General features: G+C 44.6%; 1 protein-coding gene across 2 annotated transcripts in view; it reads left to right on the top strand.

The window, feature by feature from the left end:
- Positions 1 to 14824: 14824 nt before the first annotated feature.
- Positions 14825 to 25671, top strand: part of RIOX1 (ribosomal oxygenase 1) — a 45269-nt gene continuing 34422 nt past the window's right edge. Inside the window, exons 1-6 of one of the 2 annotated variants that reach the window (XM_066595843.1) lie at positions 14825 to 14917; positions 18496 to 18729; positions 20277 to 20422; positions 20679 to 20778; positions 22120 to 22233; positions 25175 to 25281. In XM_066595843.1, coding sequence (XP_066451940.1) covers positions 14861 to 14917; positions 18496 to 18729; positions 20277 to 20422; positions 20679 to 20778; positions 22120 to 22233; positions 25175 to 25281 — 758 coding nt within the window. In that variant the 5' untranslated portion in view covers positions 14825 to 14860. The remainder of the gene's footprint in view (positions 14918 to 18495; positions 18730 to 20276; positions 20423 to 20678; positions 20779 to 22119; positions 22234 to 25174; positions 25282 to 25671) is intronic. The other variant, XM_066595844.1, reaches the window with a different exon arrangement.

Raw genomic sequence — 25671 nt, 5'->3', positions numbered from 1 at the left:
GTTGTGCATACAGACATAACATCAGGGCCACAATGTGTATGTTTCTAAACAAAGTGGAATCCATTTTGAAGCGCAAATCCTCATTTTCATGTGCACTGTAGAAGAGAAAACTGTCTTTAAAATGACAAATTTGCAAAAACATGAAATTTTATTTATTCTCCTATAAATTGCATAAACTCCTGAAAAGAAACTGTGGGATTAAAATACTTTTTGACACCCCTCCGTGAATACATTAAGAGGTGTATTTTTTAATGGGGTCAGCGCAGGGACCAATCAGAGGCAGCTCTTAGCTGTCATTTAATAGCTGAGAGCTGCCTCTGATTGGCTGAGCCTTGTGACCAATCAGAGGCACCCCCGCCTGCTGAATACTCCTCAGAGCAATGCAGGAGAAGAGCCGGCTGGACGCGGTTGAGTCCTGGCAGCTGAAGAAAGGTGAACATTTTTTTTTTGTTATTATCACAATTTTATCACAATTTTTTCATATTTTTCAGGGAAGGTCTTATATTTAAAGCCCTTCCCTGAAAAACAATTACAGGATGCCAGCAGCTGGATCCCCTACCACAGCTGTCATCTGTGACAGCTGTGGTAGGGAATTCTTTATTCCCCGCAGTAGTGGGTTTTTTTTTACACTACTTTTACTTTTCCATTTTTATGTCATTGTAGGGGACTTGAACCAGAAAAGCTGTGAACACTATGATAATTCATTGATCATCGATTCCCACTGTTGCAGCGAAAGGCCAGCTATCGGTCACAGCCATCTTCCACTACGAGATGATGTGGGCTCTCTTCTGAGCCGGCAAAATAAGATTACATCCTGTTGCATTAAAAGGGGTTGTCCCGCGCCGAAACGTTTTTTTTTTTTTTTCAATAGCCCCCCACGTTCGGCGCGAGACAAACCCGATGCAGGGGTTAAAAAAGAAAAACGGATAGTGCTTACCTGAATCCCCGCGCTCCGGTGACTTCTTACTTACTTGGTGAAGATGGCCGCCGGGATCTTCACCCTCGGTGGACCGCAGGTCTTCTGTGCGGTCCATTGCCGATTCCAGCCTCCTGATTGACTGGAATCGGCACGTGACGGGGCGGAGCTACGAGGAGCCGCTCTCCGGCACGAGCGGCCCCATTCAGAAAAGAAGAAGACCGGACTGCGCAAGCGCGTCTAATCCGGCGATTAGACGCTGAAAATTAGACGGCACCATGGAGACGAGGACGCTAGCAACGGAACAGGTAAGTGAATAACTTCTGTATGGCTCATAATTAATGCACAATGTACATTACAAAGTGCATTAATATGGCCATACAGAAGTGTATACCCCCACTTTGTTTCGCGGGACAACCCCTTTAAGTACCATGCTCCCATCATTACAAGGGGCATAACTAAAGGCTCAGGGGCCTAGGTGTAAAAGTTCATACCAAGCCCCTCCCCCGTACTCATACCTAAATCATGCTGCATACAGCTACAAAACGAATTTCCATATATGATCTAGCTCCTTGGCGTAATCTTTCCAAACATGTCGCATTTCCAGCACTATCTGAGAATTAGTTTGTAGCAGGCCGCTCTCACACACTGACACGCTGTGTTCTGCATCCTCCGCTCAGAGCGCTCGACTGTATAACAGCCGGGCGGTCCGAGCAGAGAACAACTGGATGCAGAAGACTAGCGGCCCGGAGCATTCAGCTGCATAACAGTCGGGCGCTCCGAGCAGAGAACAGCTGGATGCAGAAGACAAGCGCCCCCGCTTGTCTTCTGCATCCCCCACTCGGAGCGCACAGTGATCACTCAAAGTTTGAGCGATCACTTTGCGCTTAACCCCTTAGTAACCAAGCCTGTTTGCGCCTTAATGACCAGGCCAAATTTTGCAAATCTGACATGTGTCACTTTAACATTGGATAAACACCAGAAAGGTTTTGCATATCCAAGCGATTCTGACATTGTTTTTTCGTCACATGTTGTACTTCATTTAGGCGGAAAAAAAAGACCGATAGAATTTGTGTTTATTTATTAAAAGCGCCAAAATTTGGAACATTTTGAAAAAATCATCATTTTTTCACATTTCCAACTGCAATATCTCAAATATGTGCAAACATAATATAGAAATTTTTGCTAAGATAAATATTTCCATCCGTTTACTTTATTTTGGGCGCACATTGGAAAAACTTTCGTTTTTTTTTAACCATTTAGGAGACGTACAATTTTAACATTACTTTTCAGCATTTTGAGGAACACTTTGTTTTCCTACATCAAGCCAAGATTCCAAAGGCTCATGGGAGTCAAAATGATAGATACCCCCACAAGTGACCCCATTTTAAAAACTACACCCCTTAACGTATTCACTGAGGGGTGTCATGAGTATTTTAACACCACAGTTTTTTTTCAGGAGTCAATGCAATTTAGAAGAGAAAAACTAAAATTTCATATTTTTGCAAATATGTCATTTTAAAGACAGGACTTTTTTCTATACTACACATGAAAATGAGGATTTGCACCCCTGAATGGATACCCCTGTTTGTCCCGTGCTCAGAAACATACCCATTGTGGCCCTAGTATTACGTCTGTATGCACAATGGGGCCCAAAATGAAAGGAGCAACCGGTGGCTTTCGGAATAGAAATTTTACTTGAAGGAGATTTAGTCCCCATTGCCCACTTGTAGAGCCATTGAGTGACCAAAACGATGGAGAACCCTCACAAATGACCCCATTTTGAAAAGTAGACCCCTTAACGAATTTATCTACGGGTACGATTACTTTTTTGACTTCACAGTTTTTGAATGAATCTAAGCCAAAACGAAGGAAAAAAATTATGATTTTCATTTTTTTGGTAGTTCTGTCATTTTAAAAGCAGTTTTTTGTACAGCACATATATGAATGAAGACTTGACCCCAAATTGGATACCCCTGTTTGTCCCGTGCTCAGAAACATACCCATTGTGGCCCTAGTATTACGTCTGTATGCACAATGGGGCCCAAAATGAAAGGAGCAACCGGTGGCTTTGGGAACAGAAATTTTGCTTGAAGGAGATTTAGGCCCTATTGCACACTTGTAGAGCCATTGAGTGACCAAAATGATGGAGAACCCCCACAAGTGACCCCATTTTGAAAAGTAGACCCCTTAACGAATTTATCTAGGGGTACGATGAGTTTTCTGACATCCCAGTTTTTGAATGAATCTAAGCCAAGCAGAAGGAAAAAATTATGATTTTAATTTTTTGGGCAATTGTGTCAATTTAAAAACTGTTTTTTTGTACAATGTACATAGAAATGAAGATGTTCACCCCAAAATGGGTACCCCCGTTTGTCCCATGTTCAGAAATATACCCATTGTGGCCCTAGTATTAAGTCTGTATGTGAGAAAGTACAGGCTCATAAAATGGAAGAATCTGTCTCAAAATGGTCGCTAGATACAAAATGGAGCATTATAAGATGTAAATAAGCTTGTGTGTAGTGAAACAATTATTCAAGCAGAAATAACTTTACAGCAGGAGATTCGGTGCAATGCGTAATGATGTGTCTCTCTCTGTTCTTTTTCATGAGAACCAAGTCTGGACAACAGTTCTTATCAGGAAAAAGTCCTCCCACACTTTCAGAAAAACTTGGACAAGGGAACTGACTGTACTACAGCGAGCTGAATAACAAAGGGAGGACCAGGGAGGACGAGATAACGCTGAAGCTTGAGAACATAAATATATTCTCACTAAACAGTGCATGATTCCAATGTTTTTTCTAACCCAATGAGATTAACCCCCGTGACTAATGACGTATTCATTTTCTGTATTAGAACTATAGTCAGTCAATAAACTTTTCAGTGTGTACGCGCCTTAAGCAGAGTGGGCTGTATATACTTGCCGCGGCTCATCTCGACATATCTGTGAGAGCTAATTACTATACATCATAGTTTTTGGCCTCTCTGATGCATCCAGGTATGAACTAATTTGGAACCCAAGGCTTGAAAGGTTAATGTGACCGGTCATGTGTAACGGTCCTTAACAGTTGGCGTAGTCGGCAGGATTTACTGATTGATTGACTCTTGTGTCACTCATCGGACGACGACATCGGACTGGGAGAACATATATCCGCTGTGCCAAACCAGAGGACTGATCAACCTCACACACAGCCCGGTAAGTGTCATATTTATCATATGATGCCTGCCGTTGGTCTGTTTTGGCTCAGTTGATTGACAGACTCCTAGGTCAGTCGGATGTTTGATGTTTGACATCATAGTTGTCATCGGTAAAGAAGTTTACCTCAGGTCTTGGGTGGTCTATGACACCAGGGGACAGAATCTTTTAGGACGTTATAAATTGTATTATCGTGCATACTTCTCAGGGACTGCAGATCCCGGTTGAGAGACGGACTTCTCAGGGACTGCAGATCCCGGTTGAGAGACGGCTTCGAGGTTTAGTTTATTGAGCATACTTCTCAGGGAGTGATTGAGCAGACGGCATCGGACGTGACAAGTACGATCACGTGATTGAGCAGACGGCTTCGGACTCCCGGTTGAGAGACGAACTTCTCAGGGACTGCAGATCCCGGTTGAGAGACGAACTTCTCAGGGACTGCAGATCCCGGTTGAGAGACGGCTCAGAGTTTAGTTTCGGAACATGTTTAAATTAAGGTACCTGACAGTGGTCTGTTTGATTCTGTCCACTTGGTGTCATGTAGAGCAGGCAAAAAAAGTTAAGAAGTTATGTGAAAAGTGTGTCAGCTGATAATGAAGGAATTGTAGTTAATAGACGTTTGCTCAAGTTTGCAGAGAAAGATGTTTCAGTAAGTGACGTACAGTTGAAGTAAGAAAGTTGCAGATTCAAGATGGCGATTATTCATATGCTTTGAGTTGAAGACAAAGAAAGGCAGCCTTTCTTCACCATCTGAGGGCACCGCCCCGGCCGTGTCATGGACGATGTTTTTCTCCCTTTTGTCCTGCCCCTAGATGGCCGTGTTGTTATTGGGGCCAATACCAGTCGATATATCTTGATACGTGTCTAGTATGTAGTATTCCTGGACCCTCCCGTCACCATCGCCCAGTTAGGCCACGCCTTCGGTGGCCATTTCAGTGCCAGCCACAGCCCAGCGGCCATTTTAGCATCTGTTGTAACAATACCTTCAGCTGCCGCTCAGACGTCATCTTAGCTCCGCAGCAGAAATGAGCTGGCCTCTGACCTCCCATCTATGTATGTTTTTACCTGGCATACCAATTCTGCGCACTGCAATGACGAGTGCCTTTTCTGAATTTTGCATAGAAACATTCAAGTCCCCTCATCCCACCTGCAAACAGCCTTCTCCCGATTATCTGTTCTGCAGTCTGTGTTTAGCACCCCCATCCCAAGTAGGTCTGTGCTTAAAATTTCCCATGAATGTAGTTGTTGCTGGAAAAATCTTTTCCACTTTGCAAGGGGGAAAAATGGAGGAGAAAGGGAATCCTCTAGTCTGTGTCCCCCTATGACATGAAGCAAGTTCATGCAGAGTCTGCAGACAATTATGTGCAATTAACCACCGTGCTGTCTGTCCTGTATGTTTTAATGTCATAACATTGTGTCATTGCTGTACGTGTTGTCCATTCCTCATAAGTCAGATACTGCTGAGAAGAAAGGCCACTATAGGTGCTAGGATCGCAGACGGCAGTAGGAAAGCTTACAGAACGAAGGAGAGGGTCAATATGTGATAATATATATAGATATATAAATATATAGGAGTACATAGAGGGTTAATGCTTGATCTATTAGAAGCCGCAGCTAGGCCGGAGCAGGTCTCCAATCTCCCCCCTTCCCTTTGTTTTTCTCTTCGATCTAGTCTTAGGCCTTGAGAGTTAGAGCGGAGAACACTGGACAATTAATTAAGTTTGCTTGACTAGAATAGAACCCAAAATGAATCCAGTGAATATTAGTTTTGCTGTTCTTTGTGTAAATGTCAGTTCTGTAACTGGTCGGACGAGTGCGTAATTGCTAAATGTGTGTTCCTTTTATGGGAAATATTAGTGCTGTGGAATCTGGTATACTTCTCTGGTATTACAGACAGGAGAGGTGGTAGTGATTGAATGCATTTGTTTGCAAGATGAGGACAGTTGCATCATACGCGTTACGTCCTGTGTGAACTCTTACTAACATTTGAATGAGAGAGACAGACTTGACCGCATGGATGGATGAGAGTTAATGACCCGTGTTCAGACTATGATAAATGTAAGATGTGTGATGCAGATATTGACTGGGGATACAAGTTTTTCTCCCCCCTTTCTGCATATGCAGACTGTAAAATTTTCAATGTGGATAGATGTTTGTAGAATATTCATGTCTTTATTATTGGCACTGATATCTTACGGTGCCGGTTCAGAAGAGTTTTGTAAACTAACTGCTCCAACAAACACCCCTCTTTTTCCAGTCCAGAAAAGACGCTGAAGGGTCAGTCAGCCACCTACCGCATGAAGGTGCTGTGTGCTGATAATCTGGAAGCCTGCCAACAGGCCACAATTTCACTGTTAATTTTTCTTGCAGAAAATGTCTGTAAAGCCTCTAAAGACAAACTCTCCTGGGTCACTGTTTAGGCCAAGGAACTGGACATCTGACATAGGAACAAAAGGCTGCTGTCCCGGCCATACCTGTACCTATATGCGTTGCCAAACCCCGCACCTTTCTGGGCCTTGTTTCATACTGCCGACCATGAATGCACTCGGTTTCCCTACTTATGCAACCACTCGATGACTGTCTTTCAATTATTCTTTTCTCTCTCACCTCTGAAGCAGCTCCCTCGTGTGTTTGTGCGGTGGCAGCAGTACAGGCAATGGTTAACAAATCTTCGGAGTTGGTATTGAACTAACCCCCTCCCCATGATATCCGGAGTGTATACACGCAAGTGCAACCCAAGCACTTATTTCTGGCCCGTCAAATCCAGCTACTACCTTGAACTCGGTTACTCTCCCAGTTAAGTACCCTAGTTCAAAGGGGGGGGGGAGAAGATATAGGTGATCTAGGTGTTGCAGGTCAGCTATTTTTAAATTTTTAATTTTTTTTTCTTTTTCCTTTTTACAATAAGGTTCTAATCTATTCGAAATAGAATACCAGCCTGATTGTCTAGCGGTAATCGGTGCAAGGGGTTCAGAAGTGCCAATTCAGCTGGCGGAAACTGAACCGCTTGAGGTAATGTTTAAAGGGTCACGATACCTCACGCGCTTCCTTATGCTGGAAGGTCCTGAAAGCATATTGAGAATTGCGTGATGGGACCCTTGGGAGGTTGTATCAAACTTCACCTGTCTGGTGAGGCTCGTATACACCCCGGGTCTGAAAAGTCACCCGACCCTATGTCGGATGGCAGCAGACCAAGCGACACCTCTACCCGTCCTCACTCTTACGTACGCAGAGGAACAAGCTCTTAGCCCCTTTGGTCCGTCAGTACCCCCTGGCACATGTCCAGGAAGATGCAATTGCAGACACTGTCTCTTCTTTATGTTAACTGAAAGTTTTTGTTAATAATGCATATTTTGAGTTGTTTTTTATAGATGGTACCCAGGGTGATTGACGACTCCACACTGGATATACAGTGGTTACACAACAAGATGTCCTAAAAAGCAGAATGTCTCCGCATGTCGCAGTACAAGAAGCGGAATTAAAAGCACTCACGGAGGCGTGTGGAGTGGCCACAGGTAAGACGGCAAACATTTACACTGACTCCCGGTATGCATTTGGCATAGCTCATGACTACGGCCTAACATGGAAGGCCAGACAGCTTGTTACCTCAGCAGGACAGCCAATTAAGAATGGTGCAGCGGTGACAAAGTGGAAAGCTCACACCAATTCCTACAGCAGAGAAACAAGTGGCAACGCCATCACAGATCACACAGCAAAGGCAGCGGCCCTTAAGCCGTGGAAGAAAAGAAGAAAAGAAGAATTTAACAATAATTTTGGACTTTGATATAAACCTTGGACTTTGATTACTTTGATATGAACTTGGACTTTGAATTACTTTGATATGCTAAAGACTTTACAGTTACAAGCCAGCAATGAAGAAAAAGACAAATGGACTAAATAGGGGAGCAGCAGAAATGGGACGGTGAATGGCGAACAGTCAACAGAACTTGCCCACCACGGTCCCTGTGCCCCATGATGGCCCAGCGAATGCACGGAAAGACACACCTACCGGGGGTCCAGAAGTCCGCCTTGAGGTCGTGTCCTCTGGCCTGCTCCGTCGCCTCCGGTGCCGTCCGGCATGACGTGCCCACAAGGGTCTTTCTGACTTTATTCCTGATAATGTTGCCTCCTGTGGCTAGAAACGCACTGACGCCGAAATCTGCGATCTGCACGGAGCCGTCTTCACCCAGGGGGATGTTTCCAGCCTTAACATCCCTGTAGATCTGGCCGTTCTTATGCAGGTACTCCAGACCTTCTAGCACCTCCTTCAGCATGGTGGCGATGCTTGCCTCATCCAGCACCCCGTTCAAAGCAGCAATGATGTCGACGCTTGAACAAGGACGGGTGGCTCCTGGGTTTCCTGTAGTTGCTGCATCATCACTTGTCCAATTTTGCATGATCTTTGCCGTCAGCAACAGGGCAGAAGTAAATTTGCCACATAACACTTGCCTAGACCACTCTACCCATTTCAGAGATTGCAAATTGGCTACATTCAGCCCCCACTTGTTGGGAAGCATGAATATGTGCTTGTTGTTGATTTCTTTTCAGGTTGGAGACCTACCCTGTTACCAAAGTAAATAAGCAGGTAACCGCACAGAAGCTCATGAATGAGGTAATCCGCAGATACGGGGTACCGGAAGTGATTGAGTCAAACAAAGGTACAAATGTCACAGGTGAAATAATGCAATACATCATGTCTGCTTTGGGTATATTCCAGGCTTTTCACACACCCTACCGTCCACGGAGTAGTGGGAAAGTAGATCCATGGGCAATGAAGGAAACGGGTAAATTTTGAATTGAGTGTCTTTCATTAGTTTTTCTTTTTTCCAGGAGGATACATGCCACAGTAGCCAAGTTTGGGAAATTATTCTCTTGTTAATGTTGTCATAGGTCTCTCCAAGGAATTGTCAATAACGCATTCTGTGGTCTCTGTTTCTCTCTCAGGTCCTACAGACGAGCGTCACAATCTGAAACCAGGTGGCAGGTTTGATCCACATGTGTATATATATATAGATGCAATCAGATTGCCAAGGGGGGGTGCCAGATGAGTTTAAAGCCAGGGATCAAGTTAAAGCCGGATTTGAGTCCCTGTTTGGAATAGTAACCATCAATAAGAATGTTTGTATATATATTACAACTAACAAAGGTTTGTGAGCTATACAAGAGATGCACTTTAGGGGCCTGCTGATCAGTTGGGCCCCACGGCCACCATGGCTTTCCGGAACCGAGTGGCTCTGGATATGATGCTAGCCGAGAACGGTGGTGTTTGTAAAATGATTGGTGAAAACTTGCTGTACAAATATTCCAGATAACACAGGGCCCCACAGGTAAAGTGACTATCGCAATAAAGAAATTGGCCACATTGTCAGAAGAGCTGAAGCGTAATTCTGGGGTAACTAACCCCTGGGATGAGTGGTTTGTATGGACCGGACAATGGAAACAATTCTTGGTGTAGATAGGAATAGGGATTCTGGTTACTCTTATCCTACTCCTGCTACTTTCTGTCTGTATTGTGCCCTGCATGAGACGCTCTTGTGCTAAGCTTACAGATCAGATGGTACCTATCGCCCCCGTATACGTAGATATAGAGACCCCAGGCGATGGCTATATGCCTATAATACAACAGAGCGATTTGTCCTCTTATGGATCTGTCTCAGCAGAAACAGGGGTGACCACTCTAGTCTCCCAGCCATTAGAATAGAATAGCATGTATGTTGTAGATCCCTTCTGTGTCCATCAGGTCTTCGCGTTTAGTTAGCTAGGATTAGTTGTCGGGGAAGGGATTAGCCCTTGGACAGCTGACCAACAATGATAGGTAGGGCATAGATCATAGAACTAGAGATAGGGAAAGCAAACCTTACCCCGCCCAGTAGAAGTTATAAAGTACCGTTTATTTTGAGACAGTTTCTAGGGGGAATTGAGAAAGTACAGGCTCATAAAATGGAAGAATCTGTCTCAAAATGGTCGCTAGATACAAAATGGAGCATTATAAGATGTAAATAAGCTTGTGTGTAGTGAAACAATTATTCAAGCAGAAATAACTTTACAGCAGGAGATTCGGTGCAATGCGTAATGATGTGTCTCTCTCTGTTCTTTTTCATGAGAACCAAGTCTGGACAACAGTTCTTATCAGGAAAAAGTCCTCCCACACTTTCAGAAAAACTTGGACAAGGGAACTGACTGTACTACAGCGAGCTGAATAACAAAGGGAGGACCAGGGAGGACGAGATAACGCTGAAGCTTGAGAACATAAATATATTCTCACTAAACAGTGCATGATTCCAATGTTTTTTCTAACCCAATGAGATTAACCCCCGTGACTAATGACGTATTCATTTTCTGTATTAGAACTATAGTCAGTCAATAAACTTTTCAGTGTGTACGCGCCTTAAGCAGAGTGGGCTGTATATACTTGCCGCGGCTCATCTCGACATATCTGTGAGAGCTAATTACTATACATCATAGTTTTTGGCCTCTCTGATGCATCCAGGTATGAACTAATTTGGAACCCAAGGCTTGAAAGGTTAATGTGACCGGTCATGTGTAACGGTCCTTAACATATGCATAATGGGGCCCAAAATGAAAGGAGCAACCGGTGGCTTTCGGAACAGAAATTTTGCTTGAAGGAGATTTAGTCCCCATTGCCGACTTGTAGAGCCCTTGAGTGACCAAAACGATTTAGAACCCCCACAAGTGACCCCATGTTGAAAAGTAGACCCCTTAAAGAATTTATCTAGGGGTACGATGACTTTTTCTACTTCACAGTTTTTGAATGAATCTAAGCCAAGCAGAAGGAAAAAATAACGATTTTCATTTTTTTGGCAATTTTGTCAATTTAAAAACTGTTTTTTTTGTACAGTGTACATAGGAATAAAGACATTCACCCCAAAATATTTACATCTGTTTGTCCTGTGTTCAGAAACATACCCATTGTGGCCCTAATCTACTTAAAGGAAACATGGCTAGGCCTATAATGGAAGGAGCACCCGTTGGATTTCAGGGTAAAACTGAATAAATTCCAGGCCCAATTGCCCACTTGTAGAGACATTGAGCGGCCAAAACGATAAAGAACCCCCACAAATGACCCCATTTTGAAAACTAGACCCCTTAACAAATTCATCTAGAGGTGTACTGCGCATTTTGACCCCACAGTATTTGACTGAATCTAAGCAAAGCAGAAGGAAAAAATTACGATTTTCATTTTTTTGGCAATTTTGTCAATTTAAAAACTGTTTTTTTATACAGCACACATAGGAATGAAGACTTTCACACCAAAATGGATACCCCTGTTTGTCCCGTGTTCAGAAACATACCCAATGTGGCACTAAACTACTTACAGGACACATGGCTAGGCCCATAATGGAGGGAATGCCCGCTGGATATCAGGGTACAACTGAATAAATTCCAGGCCCCATTGCCCACTTTTATAGGGAAAAAAAATTGACTTCCTAAAAATAACGCCCCCGCCATCCCCATTTTTTGGCATTCCATAAATATTAGATAAAAGTAATAATATAAACCGCATTTTAAGTCCGAAGACAGGGGTAATTACGGAGGCTGGTTGGGATGGGTACATGGGGCAAGAAAACCGGGTATCCCCCCTCCTCTCTCGCTTGGGGGTATTTCGTGACCTCAGCGGCAGGGATGGGGTGTAAAAAGTGGCCCTCTGTGAGGCTTTGTAAACTTGCTGCAGTGCAGCGGTCTCACACAGAAGGTGCTCAATAAGCTGCTCCTGGAATTGCATGAAGGCGAGCGTTCCGGGGCTTCTTGTAAATTCCGAATTACAGGTAGCGGTCTGAATAATGCCGGGCTCACACAGCCATAGGTGGAATCTGCTTGCGGAGGCCCGCAGCGGATCCCAGCTGTGAGCCCGGCTGTGACTCTGCGTACGGACGCGTAATGTACTGTGCATAACTGCCTACTCACACAGACGGTCATGCGCAGTACTTTTTTTTTGTTTGTATTTCCCGCACCTTCGCTTAGCGATGATGCGGGTACCCGCAGCCCGTATACAATGTAGTTGCGTATGGGCTGCGGGTATATCCACGACCATGGAGCACAATGGGCTCTATACTGCGGATATCCGCAGTAAAATAGAACCTGCTGTGTTCTCTTTTCTGCGAGTGGATGAAGAAATTCCAACCCACTAATGTGAGCAGAATTGTGTAATCCAATGCGATTGATCTGCGTATTACGGCTAATCAAACGCATGCGGAATCCGTAATTCGTATCCGGTCATGTGAGACCGACCTAAGGTAGATCGCTACCTTTTTATCACGTGACCGGGGACCGCTCAACGAGGCCATCTGTCACTGCTCCAGGCTCTCGGCGACCGTTAGTCGCTGGGAGCAAGGAGATTTTAAGTTTCCTGGGCTCCCCGACTCATGCCCATGTGTCCAGTGTTTTGCCGGCGGTCGCATGTGCAGAATACAGGAAAGTTCACGGAGGAAGATCACGCCGGGGTGCAAATACGGAGGCCTCCGGTAAAAAGTTTCAACTCCTCTCACCGATCGCATCGGTGAGGGGAGATGAAACTAACTTTTTTTTTTTTACTTTTACGTGATCGCCATTATCCATTGGATAATGGCGAACATGTGATCAGGAACCGCTCACCGCGGCCCCCGCAAAATCTCCAGGATCTCGGCTAAGTTTTGTAGCCAACAGCAGGGAGATTTTAAGTTATCCTGGCAATCCACGGCTTTTGCGCATGCGTCTGCCGCTTTGGCGACGGCCGCGTGTGCAGAAGCTGTGGTAAGGTCCGTGGATAAATCCGGGGGCCTTAGGTACGTAATTTCATCCTCCCTCACAGATATGATCCGTGAGGGGAGATGAAATGTAAGCGTTTTAAACTTTTTTTTTTACTTTCTAAATTTTTTAAAAAACTTTTTAAACTTTTTTTTTAAACTTTTTAAACTTTTTTTTAATTACTTTTTTACACTTTTTTTACTTTAAATGATCACTGCTATCGATTGGATAACAGTGATCATGTCTGCGGGGACATCCCTCTGCTCCGGGCTACACATGGCAGCCAGGAGCAGAGGGATTTTAAATTTCCCGGGTCCTGAGCCCCTCTGTGCATGCGCCCGATGTCAATCATCGGGCGCGCATGCGCAGAAGGGGACTCAGGTCCCGGAAGACCGGGACCCCGCTGAGGACCGGGGGTGACTATTTTCACCTCCCCTCATGGATCCGATCCATGAGGGGAGGTGAAATTAAGCTGATTTTTACTTTTTTAAAAACTTTTTCGCGATCGCCGCTATCCACTGGATAGTGGTGATCGCGGGCCCGGGGACTGCTCGCCGCGGTCCCCGGGGACATCTCCTGGTTCCCGGCTACCTTCAGGAGCCGGTAACCAGGAGATTTTAAACTCCCCGGGGTTCCCATTCTTCTGCGCACGCGCGTGACGTCATTCGTCTGGCGCGCATGCGCAGAAGAGCCGCGCGGGGTCCTGGAGGACCCTTTCTCCGCGGCAGACATCGGGGAACCTGGGTGAGTATTTTCAGCTGCCCTGATGGATCCGATCCATCAGGGCAGCTGAATCTTTAACTTTTAAGGCACTTTTTTTTACACTTTATTGCGATCGGCGCTATCCATTGGATAGCGCCGATCGCAATGCCGGGGGGGACTGCCCGCAGCCCGAGATGACAGCTCCATGCTGTCGGCTACCTGTGGGCACCGACAGCATGGAGCTTTCACCTCCATAGCCCACGGGGCTTTATTCTCTGCAGGACGCATGTTTTTACGTCCTCAGAGAATAAAGCCCACTTGGGCAGGGCGTAAAAAAAACAATAGGGGCTGGTCATTAAGGGGTTAAGGCATACAATGATTATCGCTTAAAAGATTTTTTGAGCGATAATCATTGTTCCTAAACCAGGCTTTAGATGTGACTTTGGCCAAGACACAAGTCCTACGGGCTAAGATAGTCACAAGTCCTAAGGGCTAAGACAGTGTCACCCTGACTGCATTGCTTGTAATGTAAGTGAATGTAGTCATGTTTAGATTTATAAGTTGCCGCAACCACGACCCGGCAGCGATCTTCCAGAATGTGTTTTACTTTCATCCTATATAGACTTTTATTTTTTATGTATATAACTTATAGGTGACATGCACTGGCATATCACATCAAAAAGGGAATGGGGTGGTAGTTTGTGGGTCTAGGCAGGGGTGTAACTACTGGGGGTGCAGAGATTGCAGTTGCTACCGAGCCCTAAAGCCTTAAAAGGCTAATGTCATACAAGAAAATACCAGTTTTATAAATGGCACATGGATGGTTGAGGGGCCATGTTACAAATCTGGTATTGGGGCCCCCATCTGCTAGTGTTGTATCAGCGGGAAAGTTGTGGAAGGGCCCTCATGCTGAACTTTTTCATCCAGGCCCCTGAGTTTTTAGCTACATCCCTGGGTGTAGTAAAATGTTAGCATTTCTTATAGCTGGACTTTTGTTAAAACAACAATGTAACAATGTCATCCACATATATATATATTATATGTGTGTGTATATATATATATATATATATATATATACACACACATATAATAGTAGTGTACAGTAATCATAAATTTCCCGTTCCATGCACGCACACTTGCCATGGCGCTGCTAGCCACTAGATGGAACCCTTTACACAGCCTTCACTGAATGTTTCCCACGTTCTTTAAGACGTTTGGTGACGTCAGGACGTAATACTGGCAACTGAAGCCGCTGCGTACATGACTTTTCCCTTACTCTCCGCTTCCTATATACGGCAGCTATGGCTCCCCCACGTGTGTCCGCTCTCGCTGTTTACATGCAGGATAAGGAACCTCAGGTCAGTGATCTCGGGCTCAGGGTGCTAGAGATAATGTTCACAGATGGTGGGGGCTACAAGTGCCGTGCTTCCCTGCCAGCGCTTGTACTAAACAGGTTTCTTAAGAACGTGCCAAGTGCCACAAACAATTAGTGCACTAAAGTGTCATTTTTAATTTTTGTTTTTTAACTTCGCAGTTTCTACTTTGTAAAACTCCTGGCGGTGATGGGTTTAGGGAGTTAAAGGGTTAATGGTGGGGCAATATTACTGTATTTGAGGACTTGGATAGTATAATTGGCGCTGTGATGCTGTCTTGACGCTTGTCAGTTGGGATTTATTAATGTTGATGATAATTGGAGACCGTCAAAATCTGATTTCTTTTTTTATGTTATAAAAGTGCCAGAAAAAATGCACCGTCTGCCGTGTTCTCCGCGATTAGCTTCAGCCTAAGGGGTCACTTAGGCGATCGTATTTTTTTACACGCGTAATATGCTGTAAAATGTGTATTGTATGACCAGACTATGATGATGGTGCGTGTTATGCGCCAGAATAAGACACGTTGCCTCTCCCCCCCCCCCCCCCCCCCCCCCCCCCCCCCCCCCAGGCACTTAATACGCAGGTCTGAATGGCCTCATATAAGTCAATGGGCTTTCAGCGGTACATATTAGGGCTCATTCACATCAGTGCAGCATATTACACATTCAGTATTTGCCCAAGTAATCCGCAGTGAATAGAACCGTTTGGTTTTTTTTGTCCGTATTTGCGCACACACACACACATGCCAGAGCCGGTGAAAACCGCAGGCGTTCGTGTTGTTCAGTTGTGTAACTACGTGTATGCAGCATATCCGATCTCTGGCTGTTCCCTCAGAACGCCTCGCATCGCACATTGTTTCCAATGGGAATGGCACCGCATCGCACGGTGTGCGACGCGCACAGAAGTGCGATACGAGGTTTACCCATTGAAAATAACGGGAAACACTGCGCGATCCTAAAAGCTGCGTCGGAGGATCGCTGTTTCCCCGAAGTAATGCAAGGTGGTTTCAACGCAAAAACACCTGACATCCATAGGGTGACATCACACGTTGCTGAGCGCCATATTGTCCTAAGTTTCAGGCTCAACTCTGCACTCGCCCGTGTGACATTACCCTCACAATAGCATCAAAATTTTCACGCGCAATACGCAGTAAATAGAACCCGTTGATTTCAGTGCGTTCGTTCACATGAACGTATTTTGCTCGCACGTTTCGCTAGAGAAAGTAGATGGCATGCTCTATTGTACACGAACATGGCGCATATTAAACTAACTTAATTGCTCACTGAAATCAATGGGTATTTTTTCTGCATGCATATACACACAAGATGCGTGCGCAAAAAATACAGAAAAGCACGCACAGTCGCGCACAAAAATGCGATGCTCCTCACACAAATCTGCTTCAGTCTGTGTAACGCCAGGCTCAATCATCACATTTTGCTCCCTTGGAAGAGATTGTAGGTAGATATTGTGTATACAAGTGGGCTAAAGATTGGCTGTTTGGGCAACGCGTTTATGACCGCCATCTGACAGTGAAATGGTTACAAAAAAAAAAGGTTTTCCGTTCAAAGTATGGATTATATCAGTAAATCAGGCTCACTTTAGGCCAGGCTCATACATAACCTATTTTTTGCTGAATTGTGGGGTCCGCACCGGTACTGTACAATACAGCGTTTTTCCAATACAGACAGCTTAATCAACCATTGATTTGCATTGGGGTCTTCAGAGATGTGTTTGTCTTATTTTGTCTGCATTACGGACCAAAATACCAATTAAAGTCAATGGGATTGCTAAATACGGAGGCAGGAGAAATCTGCGAGACCATCTTGCAGTTTTTATGCTTCTGCACATGAAAACACGTTAGAAAAAAAAAAGCGCAAGAAGGTCCAAATATGCAGTGACTGCGCAATTTGGTCTGTGAAAATGCTATGTATGTCAGATCTGCATACGCAAGTGTGAATGAGGCCTACATGTAACTCCTCCGTAACATGGCGCTGTGATTGGGTTTCTCTCCTACCACCTCTGTAGCACCAAGCTTCCTGCCTTGGCGGGCGGCTAGGGTGCCCGGTGGGGGTGTCGGAGCTGTGCTGCCATCTGAGCATTGTTGAACAGAGCGTGCTGGAGCTCTGAATCCAAGATGGCACCCACTGCTTGTGCTGGCACTGCGTCTTCCAGGGAAGAGGAGAGCTGCCCTGTCCGGACATCGTCACGGCCCACATAAAGTGACATGGCGGGCTGGATTCGGCCTGCAGGCCTTGAATTTGAGCACGTGTCCTGCGAGATGATAATTCCAATATATGTGACCTCGGCCTACTGGGCTGTATGTCCAAACTGGGGGAGAAATAACGCGGTTCTGATGTCGGAAGCAACATTGCACTGGAAAAATATGGCTGCTGGTTGTTATGGGCAACAATGACTTCAGTCATCTGTAGCCTGTAACATGGGCACAGTTATGTTATGGCTGCCACAATATGGAGGTCAAGCCTACCCGTGCCTTCATACAATGTGCGACTGAATCCATTTCTACAGGATGTGAAATACCTTTGTAAGTCCCGACTCACACGAACGTATTTACGCAGCATATTACGCACAAAAGTTGCCCAGGCAAAACGCAGTGAATAAAACCCACTGAATTCAACAGGTTCGTTCACATAAGGCTGCCCACATATCTGCGCGGGTTCTGTCACACATCCGGCAGAAAATACCAGGAGAAATACCGCTGCATGCAGCGCTTTTCCTTCCAATAAGATGCCGGACAACTGGGCGGAAATCGAACGGACCCCATTATGGGCAATGGAATCTGTTTGGCGCTGTTCGATTCCGTCGTAAAAAACAGACCCCATCGGCCACAGGGATTCCCCCTTTCTTGCTCCCTGAATGTAGAAGGAAAGCGGAACCCCCGGCGCAGATGTGAAAGCAGCTTTAGGGTATTTTGCGTGCGCAAATAATAGACGCAGCATATTCTATTTTCCTGCATATTTGCCCAGGGGAAGAGCTCATATTGAACTGATTACACTAATTGCCCAGTTCAATGAATGGGAGCGTGGTTGTTTTTTGTTTGTTTTTTTGGTGTGCATGCAAAAAGTAGAGTAAGGCCGCCTGCAGACGAGCGGGTCGGATCCGGTGGCGAGGATTCTCGCTGCGGGACCCAACCCGAGCACCTGCAGAGACGAGCGCGTACTCACCCGCGCCCGGCGGCCCCGGCTCTTTCATGTGCCGGCTGCCGGGCAGCCGGCGCATGTGCAGACCGGAGCCGGCGGCCGGGTGAGTGACGTTCCTGTGCGAGGCTCTGCGAGCCCCGCACAAAAATAGGACATGCCGTGGTTTGTTTGCCGCGTGAGATTTCGCGCGGCCAAACCGCGGCCGTCTGCATAGGAGTGCGTATTGTAATGCACTCCTATGCAGGCTTTGAGCGGCGGAAATCCCGCCGCGGGATTTCCGCCCGTGTGCAGGCGGCCTAAAATACACACACAAATACGTAAAGCCCATTGTGTAAAAGCGCCTTCCGCCCGCGTGACACTGGCCTGAGTCTTTATAGTTATTTAGATGTCTCCTTTTTGTCTTAGTGCGGTGTGCAGAAGAACAACAAGGGCGCAATCTCGAAATCGCCACAGAAGCTGCTGAAAAAGAAAAAGGCAAGGAGTAAAGCACACTTAAGAAATGGTGACGCTGAGAGAGAAGCTGGCCTCTGCGTCTTACACCCACTGACTTCCTCAAGCAAGAAAAAGAGCTCTGCTAAAGGAGGCAAAGCGGCAAAGAAGATTAACAACGCCAAAGAGCCGCCATCTCCACGACTTAAGGTAATAGCCCCCTTCCACCCCCAACCCTGAGCCATCTAGCCTGAGACAAGCCTAAGGAAGATGGCAGAATTCAACACAGATTGTTCTGTGCGATGCTGCCTCTAAAAACCGTGGCAACAAATCCATTGTGGATTCTTCCGCGGATCAACACTCAGATTGAGCCCTGTTCAAAAGGCGAATTCGCCTGTGGAATTGCTACGGAATGTGTCAAGAAGTGACATATCGGGGGGGTTTTCTCCCGTATGTGGAAAAAATTTGCGCCGTACAGATGCGGATTTCCTTTTGTATGTATTGTGCTGCAGATTTGAAGTGGAATCGGCAGAGATTTTATGGCAAAAATGTGACATGAAGACCCCCTTGTAATATCACAGAAATTGGTAGGACGTTTCCTTGTGGGCAGGATAGACAGGTGCAGCGACTTTACTGCCGCCCTGCGATATAAATGGTTTTAAGTCCTTTTAATGTGACTTTTTAAAAAGTTATTAACCCCTTAAGGATAGCCCCCCCAACCCCCTCATTTTTGTGTTTTGCTCCCCACTAACACTGTGCAGCGTAAGGAGGATTTCCTGGTGTATAACATGTAGATATTCATCGCCCATTATTTAAAATGAAGAAGAATGTTGTTGACGACATAGTATGTGGCCATCTGTATAAAAAAAAGGAAAGTCATCAACTTTCTTATACAGTTGATTGGAACCCTATGGATACTTTTAATGCCTTAAAACACAGCTTTTTTTCAATTTTTATTTCTTCCTTCTTGCTTTTAAAAATTCATAACTTTTATTTATCCATCAGTATAATATTCTAAAAAAAACGTTAAAAAATTCTAAGTCGGGTGAAATGGAAAAAAAAACGCAATTGTGCCATTTTTACAAATTTCCTTTTTTTTTTTTTTTTTTTTTACTAACAGCCATAATGTTTTTTTACCTTTCGGCAACAAAGTTGTGTGCTCATTTTTTGTGGGACTCTCTGTAGTTTCTATTAGTACCGTTTTCGAGTACATATGACTTTTTGATCCCTTTATAGCATATTTTTTCTTGGAGATGGGGTGACTAGAGATGAGCGAGCACGCTCAGATACAGCAGTTACTCTAGCGAGCATCCCTTTTCTCAAGTAACTGCTTACTGGCCCAAGCGTGTTCGGGGGGGTAGTGGAGGGGAGAGTGAAAGTTTTAGTCAAAAACTAAGCTAAGCAATAGTTGGAATAAAGTTAGACAAAAGTGTTTAAAAATGCACCATATTTATCATCCTGCATGAGCCACTGTGAGAAGTTTGGGGCACGTTTAGACTGCTCGATGTGGTGGTAAGTACTCTTGTATGTACGCTTCTACAGGAAGTACCCCATTGGCTAATGCAGTACTTCTCTGTGTTTGTTGCAGATTGTAATGGAGGGCTGCGGGAAGATCCCTCAATTTGGATTAGTAAATCTGTCCCAGTGTGTTTGGTTTTGCGGGGAGGGGGTCATAGAATGGATAATCTAGTTGTCCATTCAGCTGGGAACTCGAGGATATATTTTCTAGTATCATCTGTATTTGCATTGTATTTTAGGGCTCAGACAGCAGCAACAAACGGCACGTGGGCCCGCCACTAGACACTGTACTGCAGAGTTTGGGAAGAATCCAGAACAGTAAGGAAAGAGCTAAAGTCCTGTTTGAATGGCTTATTGCTCCTGTGCAACCAGATGACTTCTTCAGGTAGGTGACATTTATGTGTAGTGGCTGTAGAGAGGTTGTATAGGAGTAGGATGGTGGACATCATATGTTTGCTCTGCAGTCATACTAGGATTTGTAGGCACTTCTGGGTCTCTTGAGCTGCTCATAGACATAGATGTGCCACCACCTGTGGTTGGTAAGACTAACCGGTGGCCTGATCTTCCCTTCTCTGTATCTACTTGTGTCAGATTCTTCTAGAATACATTTTCTTAGCTTCTTTTTATTTTATTTTTTACAGGTGTATTTGGGAGAAGAAACCAGCACTAATTAGGCGGCATAACTTGAAATACTATGATGGATTCTTTTCCACTTCCGAGTTTGACCGAATTCTCCGAGAAGTGAGTTGTTGACTTAGTTTCTCTATTTGGTCTGTGCTCTTAAACGGGTTTTCTGGGCATTAAAAAAAAAACAAAACAAAAAAAACACTGCATAAGGGTAAGTTCACATACAGTGGAAAGGCTGCAGATTTTCCTCAGCGTTTCTGCATTAAAAACCCCATCAAAATAGGCTGCAGATCCGCAGCTAATTTCAGTCTACACTACGCATCTCTCATCGGCGGTGGTGCTTGCTGGGGATCCCAGCTTGCAACTACAAGCGCAGCTCTCGTTGATTTCATTGAAAGCTGCTCCTGCAATTACGAGCTTCCGGTGTACTTCCGGCGCTGCCTGGAAAACCCCTTTAACAGTCGGTCATAGTAAAAGCCTCTCTCATTCCCTCTCCTCCTGCTTGTTTTTTTTTTTTCTTAAAGGGGTAGTCAAGTTGTAAATTATATCAATGGCTTTTCCTTAAGATAGGCTATAAATAGGAGATTGTCAGCAGTCTGCCACCCAGGAGCTCCAATGATCAGCTGTTGGTTGGGCCGGTGCACTTATGCATACAGCTGGTTTCTGCAGGAAGCTGACAGCTCCATTCCTGCTGCAGTGGCCAGGTTTGGCATTGCAGTTCTCTCCCATTTACCTCAATAATAGCGGTTCCTGCAATACCATGCCTGGCCACTGCACTGGAAATGGGACTGTCTGCTTTCTGCAGAAATCAGCTCAGTGCATACGCGCACTGGCCCAGTGAACAGCTGTTAAGGATGTGCAGTCCAGTAGTGACTTGAGTAAAGTCTTAAGTTTTTGTTCTGTTAGAATGTTCATTACTAGAAAGTAATATGGCCACAGCCATGAACACAAGTGCATGAAAAAAAAGGTATGGAATTTTTCATATAGCAGTTTTCTTGTACCTACTGGGACACATACGCTGGACAACCACAGTATATTTTCCTATCTTTTCCTCGGTTTTCATTGTTCTTGTATCATAGTTATAAAATGTCTCCAAACATACAGAATTAAGTGTTTGGTTTGCAAATGTGTCTAGACAGGAGAAGTATATTTTGCAGAAGGTTGTCAGAACTGCAGAGGGCAATGTGGGATGTGCCCTACTGCTGAATACTGGCACACATGTGGCAAACAGCCTCAGGGAGGCAAAGCAGATTGTGTCTGACAAGGCCTATTCAGCTAGCAAGCTGTTCTGTCGTCTTCGGTCAGGGTCAAGGTACCATCGCACACTGCGGTCTAGGACATCATGTTTTTATCTCTTCTTTCTTCCAACTATCCACCCTTTAAATGTATGTCCAGTAATCTAGAGAGAGGATTTGTTGGAAAATGTGCTTAATGTGCACTTATTTTACAATCTAGGATAATGTGCAGTTTGGAGTGAACCTGGATGTCACCAGTTACTCTAATGGGGTGCGAGAGACTCACAATCCTCCTGGCAGAGCCTTGCCCTTGGTTGTATGGGACTACTACAAGGTAAAAAGTGGAGTGAAATGGGGGAAAAAAAATTTCTGCTATCTTTGGGATGGGCCTTTTTTCTACGGCATGCACATTATGGCCAAAAAGACATGGCTTTTATTCTATGGGTCACTACAATCATGATAATACCAAATTTATATAGTTTGACTTTGCTGTACTACGTTTAAAAAAAATAAAATATCTTTAAAAAAAATGTAATTGTTCTCTGCCACCAACTTTTTTTCCCCCATTGACATAGTTGAGCGAGGGCTCGTTGTTTTGCAGGACGCTCTGTTGTTTCTGTTGGTACCACTTTGGAGATTGTTTGTTTGACTTTTCGATTGCTTTTAATAACATTTTTACTTGAAGACGGTGTGACCAAAAAATGTGCAATCCTGTCGCTTTTGTTTTTTTTTTCCTGAGGATGTTCATCGTGCGGGGTAAATAATGTGTTGCTTTGATCAGACTTTTTTGGATGCAGAGATAACAAATTCTCTTTTTTTTTTTTTTTTTTATACTAATATTATGGGAAAATAGTTTGTTTTACGGGACTTGAACTTGCAACTGTATGATCACTCATACAGTAAAATGTAATACCACAGTGTTACACTATGCCACATTTTGACATGGCTGCCTTAGGGACCTAAGGCCCCTGGCTCCAAATGGCAATTGAACGACACCCTGTGGTTGCGTTGTGGTGGGAAGGTCATTTGGGACCTACAGACAATTATAGGGGTATTTAAGAGGGCTTTTTTTTATTTATTTATTTATTTTTTAACCTAAAATTATGTTTTTGCGCTGTATATTCCCTTTTAAGTGCTGGCCACTAGGGAGTCTCCTTTCCTTCTGAGTGGGGCAAGGTGATGACTTGTGCTACCCATAGAAAGGGGAGTAGGAATGAGACAGAGAAAACGGAGACTAAGGGCTCACACCCACTTGCGATTTTATTTATTTTTTTCCCTGCAATGCAGTTCATCAATGAATAGCTAACTGCTGGCTGTAATTGGCTGAGCGCTCAGCCAATTAGTACAGCCCTTTGAGGAGGTGGGGATTTTTAAATCCCCGCCTGCTGAAAGTGCTAGACAGCAGTGCAGGGGAGCCAGCCGGAGGACACGGTGGAGAGGTGAGTAAAGAGATATATATAATTTTTTTTTTTTAACCAGCTGGGGATGATTTTCAGGGAAGGGCTTATATTTTAAGCCCTTCCCCGAAAATCATGCTACGGGGGGTGCCACAAAACCACTGCTTTCAATGGGGCCGGCAGCAGTGCCGACCTCATTAAAAGCAATGGGATAGCATCCTGTACTTCTGCCACGGCTGTCACAGCTCTGACTGCTGTGGCAGAGGATTCCTTCATCCCCGCGGTCACCGTGGGGATGAAGAAAACTCCTGTCACAGCTGTGGCAGAAGTCCGCGATATTCTCCCTATGTTTTCAATGGGGCTAGCGCTGCTGCCGCTGGCCCCATTGACAACACTGGCGATATCACAGCATTTTTCTTGTGCTGCGAGGTGAGTGTTTTCACTTTTCAGAAATAAAACCACTAGTGGGTGTGAACCCTAACACAGACACTGCAACAGCAAACTAGTAAGTTATTTACAGCTACTCGAATCACATTTACATCGTTCAGGTCCTCCCTAGAGTCCTCCATGATACTGTTTTGTTTTTTTTTCTTTGTTTGCTGCACAGAGCTAGGGAGCAGAATCTGCACTTTACTTCATATGCAGTGTACATTGGACATCATAGCAACTAGTCATTCACCCATTAGCTCAGAGAAAACTGAAAATCAGAGACACAGCCTGCAGATAATAAAAGCGGTAAAGTCAAATAATGGATAGAGCTTTATTTTTCATATACACACGCTGCAAATTACTCTGAAAAATCATCTGAACCTTACATGCACATTCAAAGTATGGTGGCTTCACGCAACTTTGCGTCAAATAATACAATTTTTTTTTTTAAAGTACAGAAATTCTTGTTTGTACCTGAAAGTCTGACTGAGCAACTGAGGCTCCCTGCACACAGCAGAGCCGGATTCCACATGCGGAATCTTGCAGCGGGATTCCGGCTCTGCTAGCAGTGGCGCCTGCGTGTACCTGATCACTTTCATTTTCATCTGTGCTGCGGATGGTCTGCATGGCGAGTTGTCGGACATGAGCAGTGCAGTTTTTTTTTTTGTTTTTTTTTTGAAAGTCCCACTTTTCCTGCATTATATCGCCTAGCGATGATGCAGAATCCGCAACCTTTGTGCAATATGATTACAATAGGGCTGCGGATCAGATGACTTCCATTGACTTCAATGGAAACAGTCAGTGCGGAATCCTCACAAAAATGGAGCGTGCTGCTTCGATTTTTAATTTTTTTTTTCTCTGCTTGTGGAAACTGCAGTTGGTTTTCGCAAGTGTGCAGGAAGAATCGATTTTTCCATAGTATGCTATAGATGCTATTTGCTGAGGATCCATGGTGTGGACGGACGCCCGTCGCGGATTCCGCAGCAAATATCCACCTCTGGGCAGCAGCCCTAAAAGTTGAAGATGTAGAAAGTTCATATGTCACTTATGTCTACCTGCATATTTCACATATTAGGTAGAACTAATTAGACCGAAGAGTTCAGCATTTCAGAAACTAGTACACATCTGTCCTTGGCAGCGAAGGAGTTAAATGCTAATGTTCATTGATGGGTTTGTCTGCCAGATTATATTGTGCACACGGTAGTTTGAAGCAATAGTACATGCACACATATTTTCAAGTATCTTCTACAACTATACTAAATCCTATCCCTTTTCTGAAGTTTACTGCTCCCCACATGCTGGTGACATCTCATTGTATGTATATGAAGAGCCTTGCAAATGGCTTGTTGGAAGTCAGTATTTTGGAGACCTCTTTACTCCCCTGTAGATTTACAATAGTAATAAAAGGTGATGTGTTACTGTAATTTGTGTTTTTCCTTGTATTTGCAGAACGGCTGTTCCCTGAGGCTATTGAATCCTCAAAGCTTCTCCATCACAGTATGGAATACTTTATCTGTGCTGCAAGAGCTTTTCACAAGCATGGTTGGCGCAAACATGTATGTATTCTGTCCTTGTTTTAGTTGTCTACTTTGCATGTTACCTTTCTAAAATTCAATGTAGTTTCTCTTCTACGTTGGGTTGTTGGTTTTACCGATTATTATTAATTACAGGATCTTACTCATCAAAAGCACTTCCTTTCAGTTTGGGCTAACCACAGTGATCTGCTGATTGCTGTGAGTTCCACCAACAGCACGCAACTGATTTTGCAGATGGAAACTGTAGTAAGCCAGGCATTTCCTCTCCAGTGACTGCTACAGTGGACCTGTTGTGTTAATACATGGACTGCTTGAGCCTGCCTGTAGGAGAGCAGTTCTGGATCCCAAGTAGGGACCTCGACCTCTGTAGCATCCATATGCCCTAATAGAACATATAGACTTGTGTTATCC

Source organism: Eleutherodactylus coqui, chromosome 3, assembly GCF_035609145.1.
Source record: "Eleutherodactylus coqui strain aEleCoq1 chromosome 3, aEleCoq1.hap1, whole genome shotgun sequence".
Taxonomy (NCBI): Eukaryota; Metazoa; Chordata; class Amphibia; order Anura; family Eleutherodactylidae; genus Eleutherodactylus; species Eleutherodactylus coqui.
The sequence above is the reverse complement of the archived record's forward strand: the minus strand, read 5'-3'. Positions and strand labels throughout refer to the sequence as shown.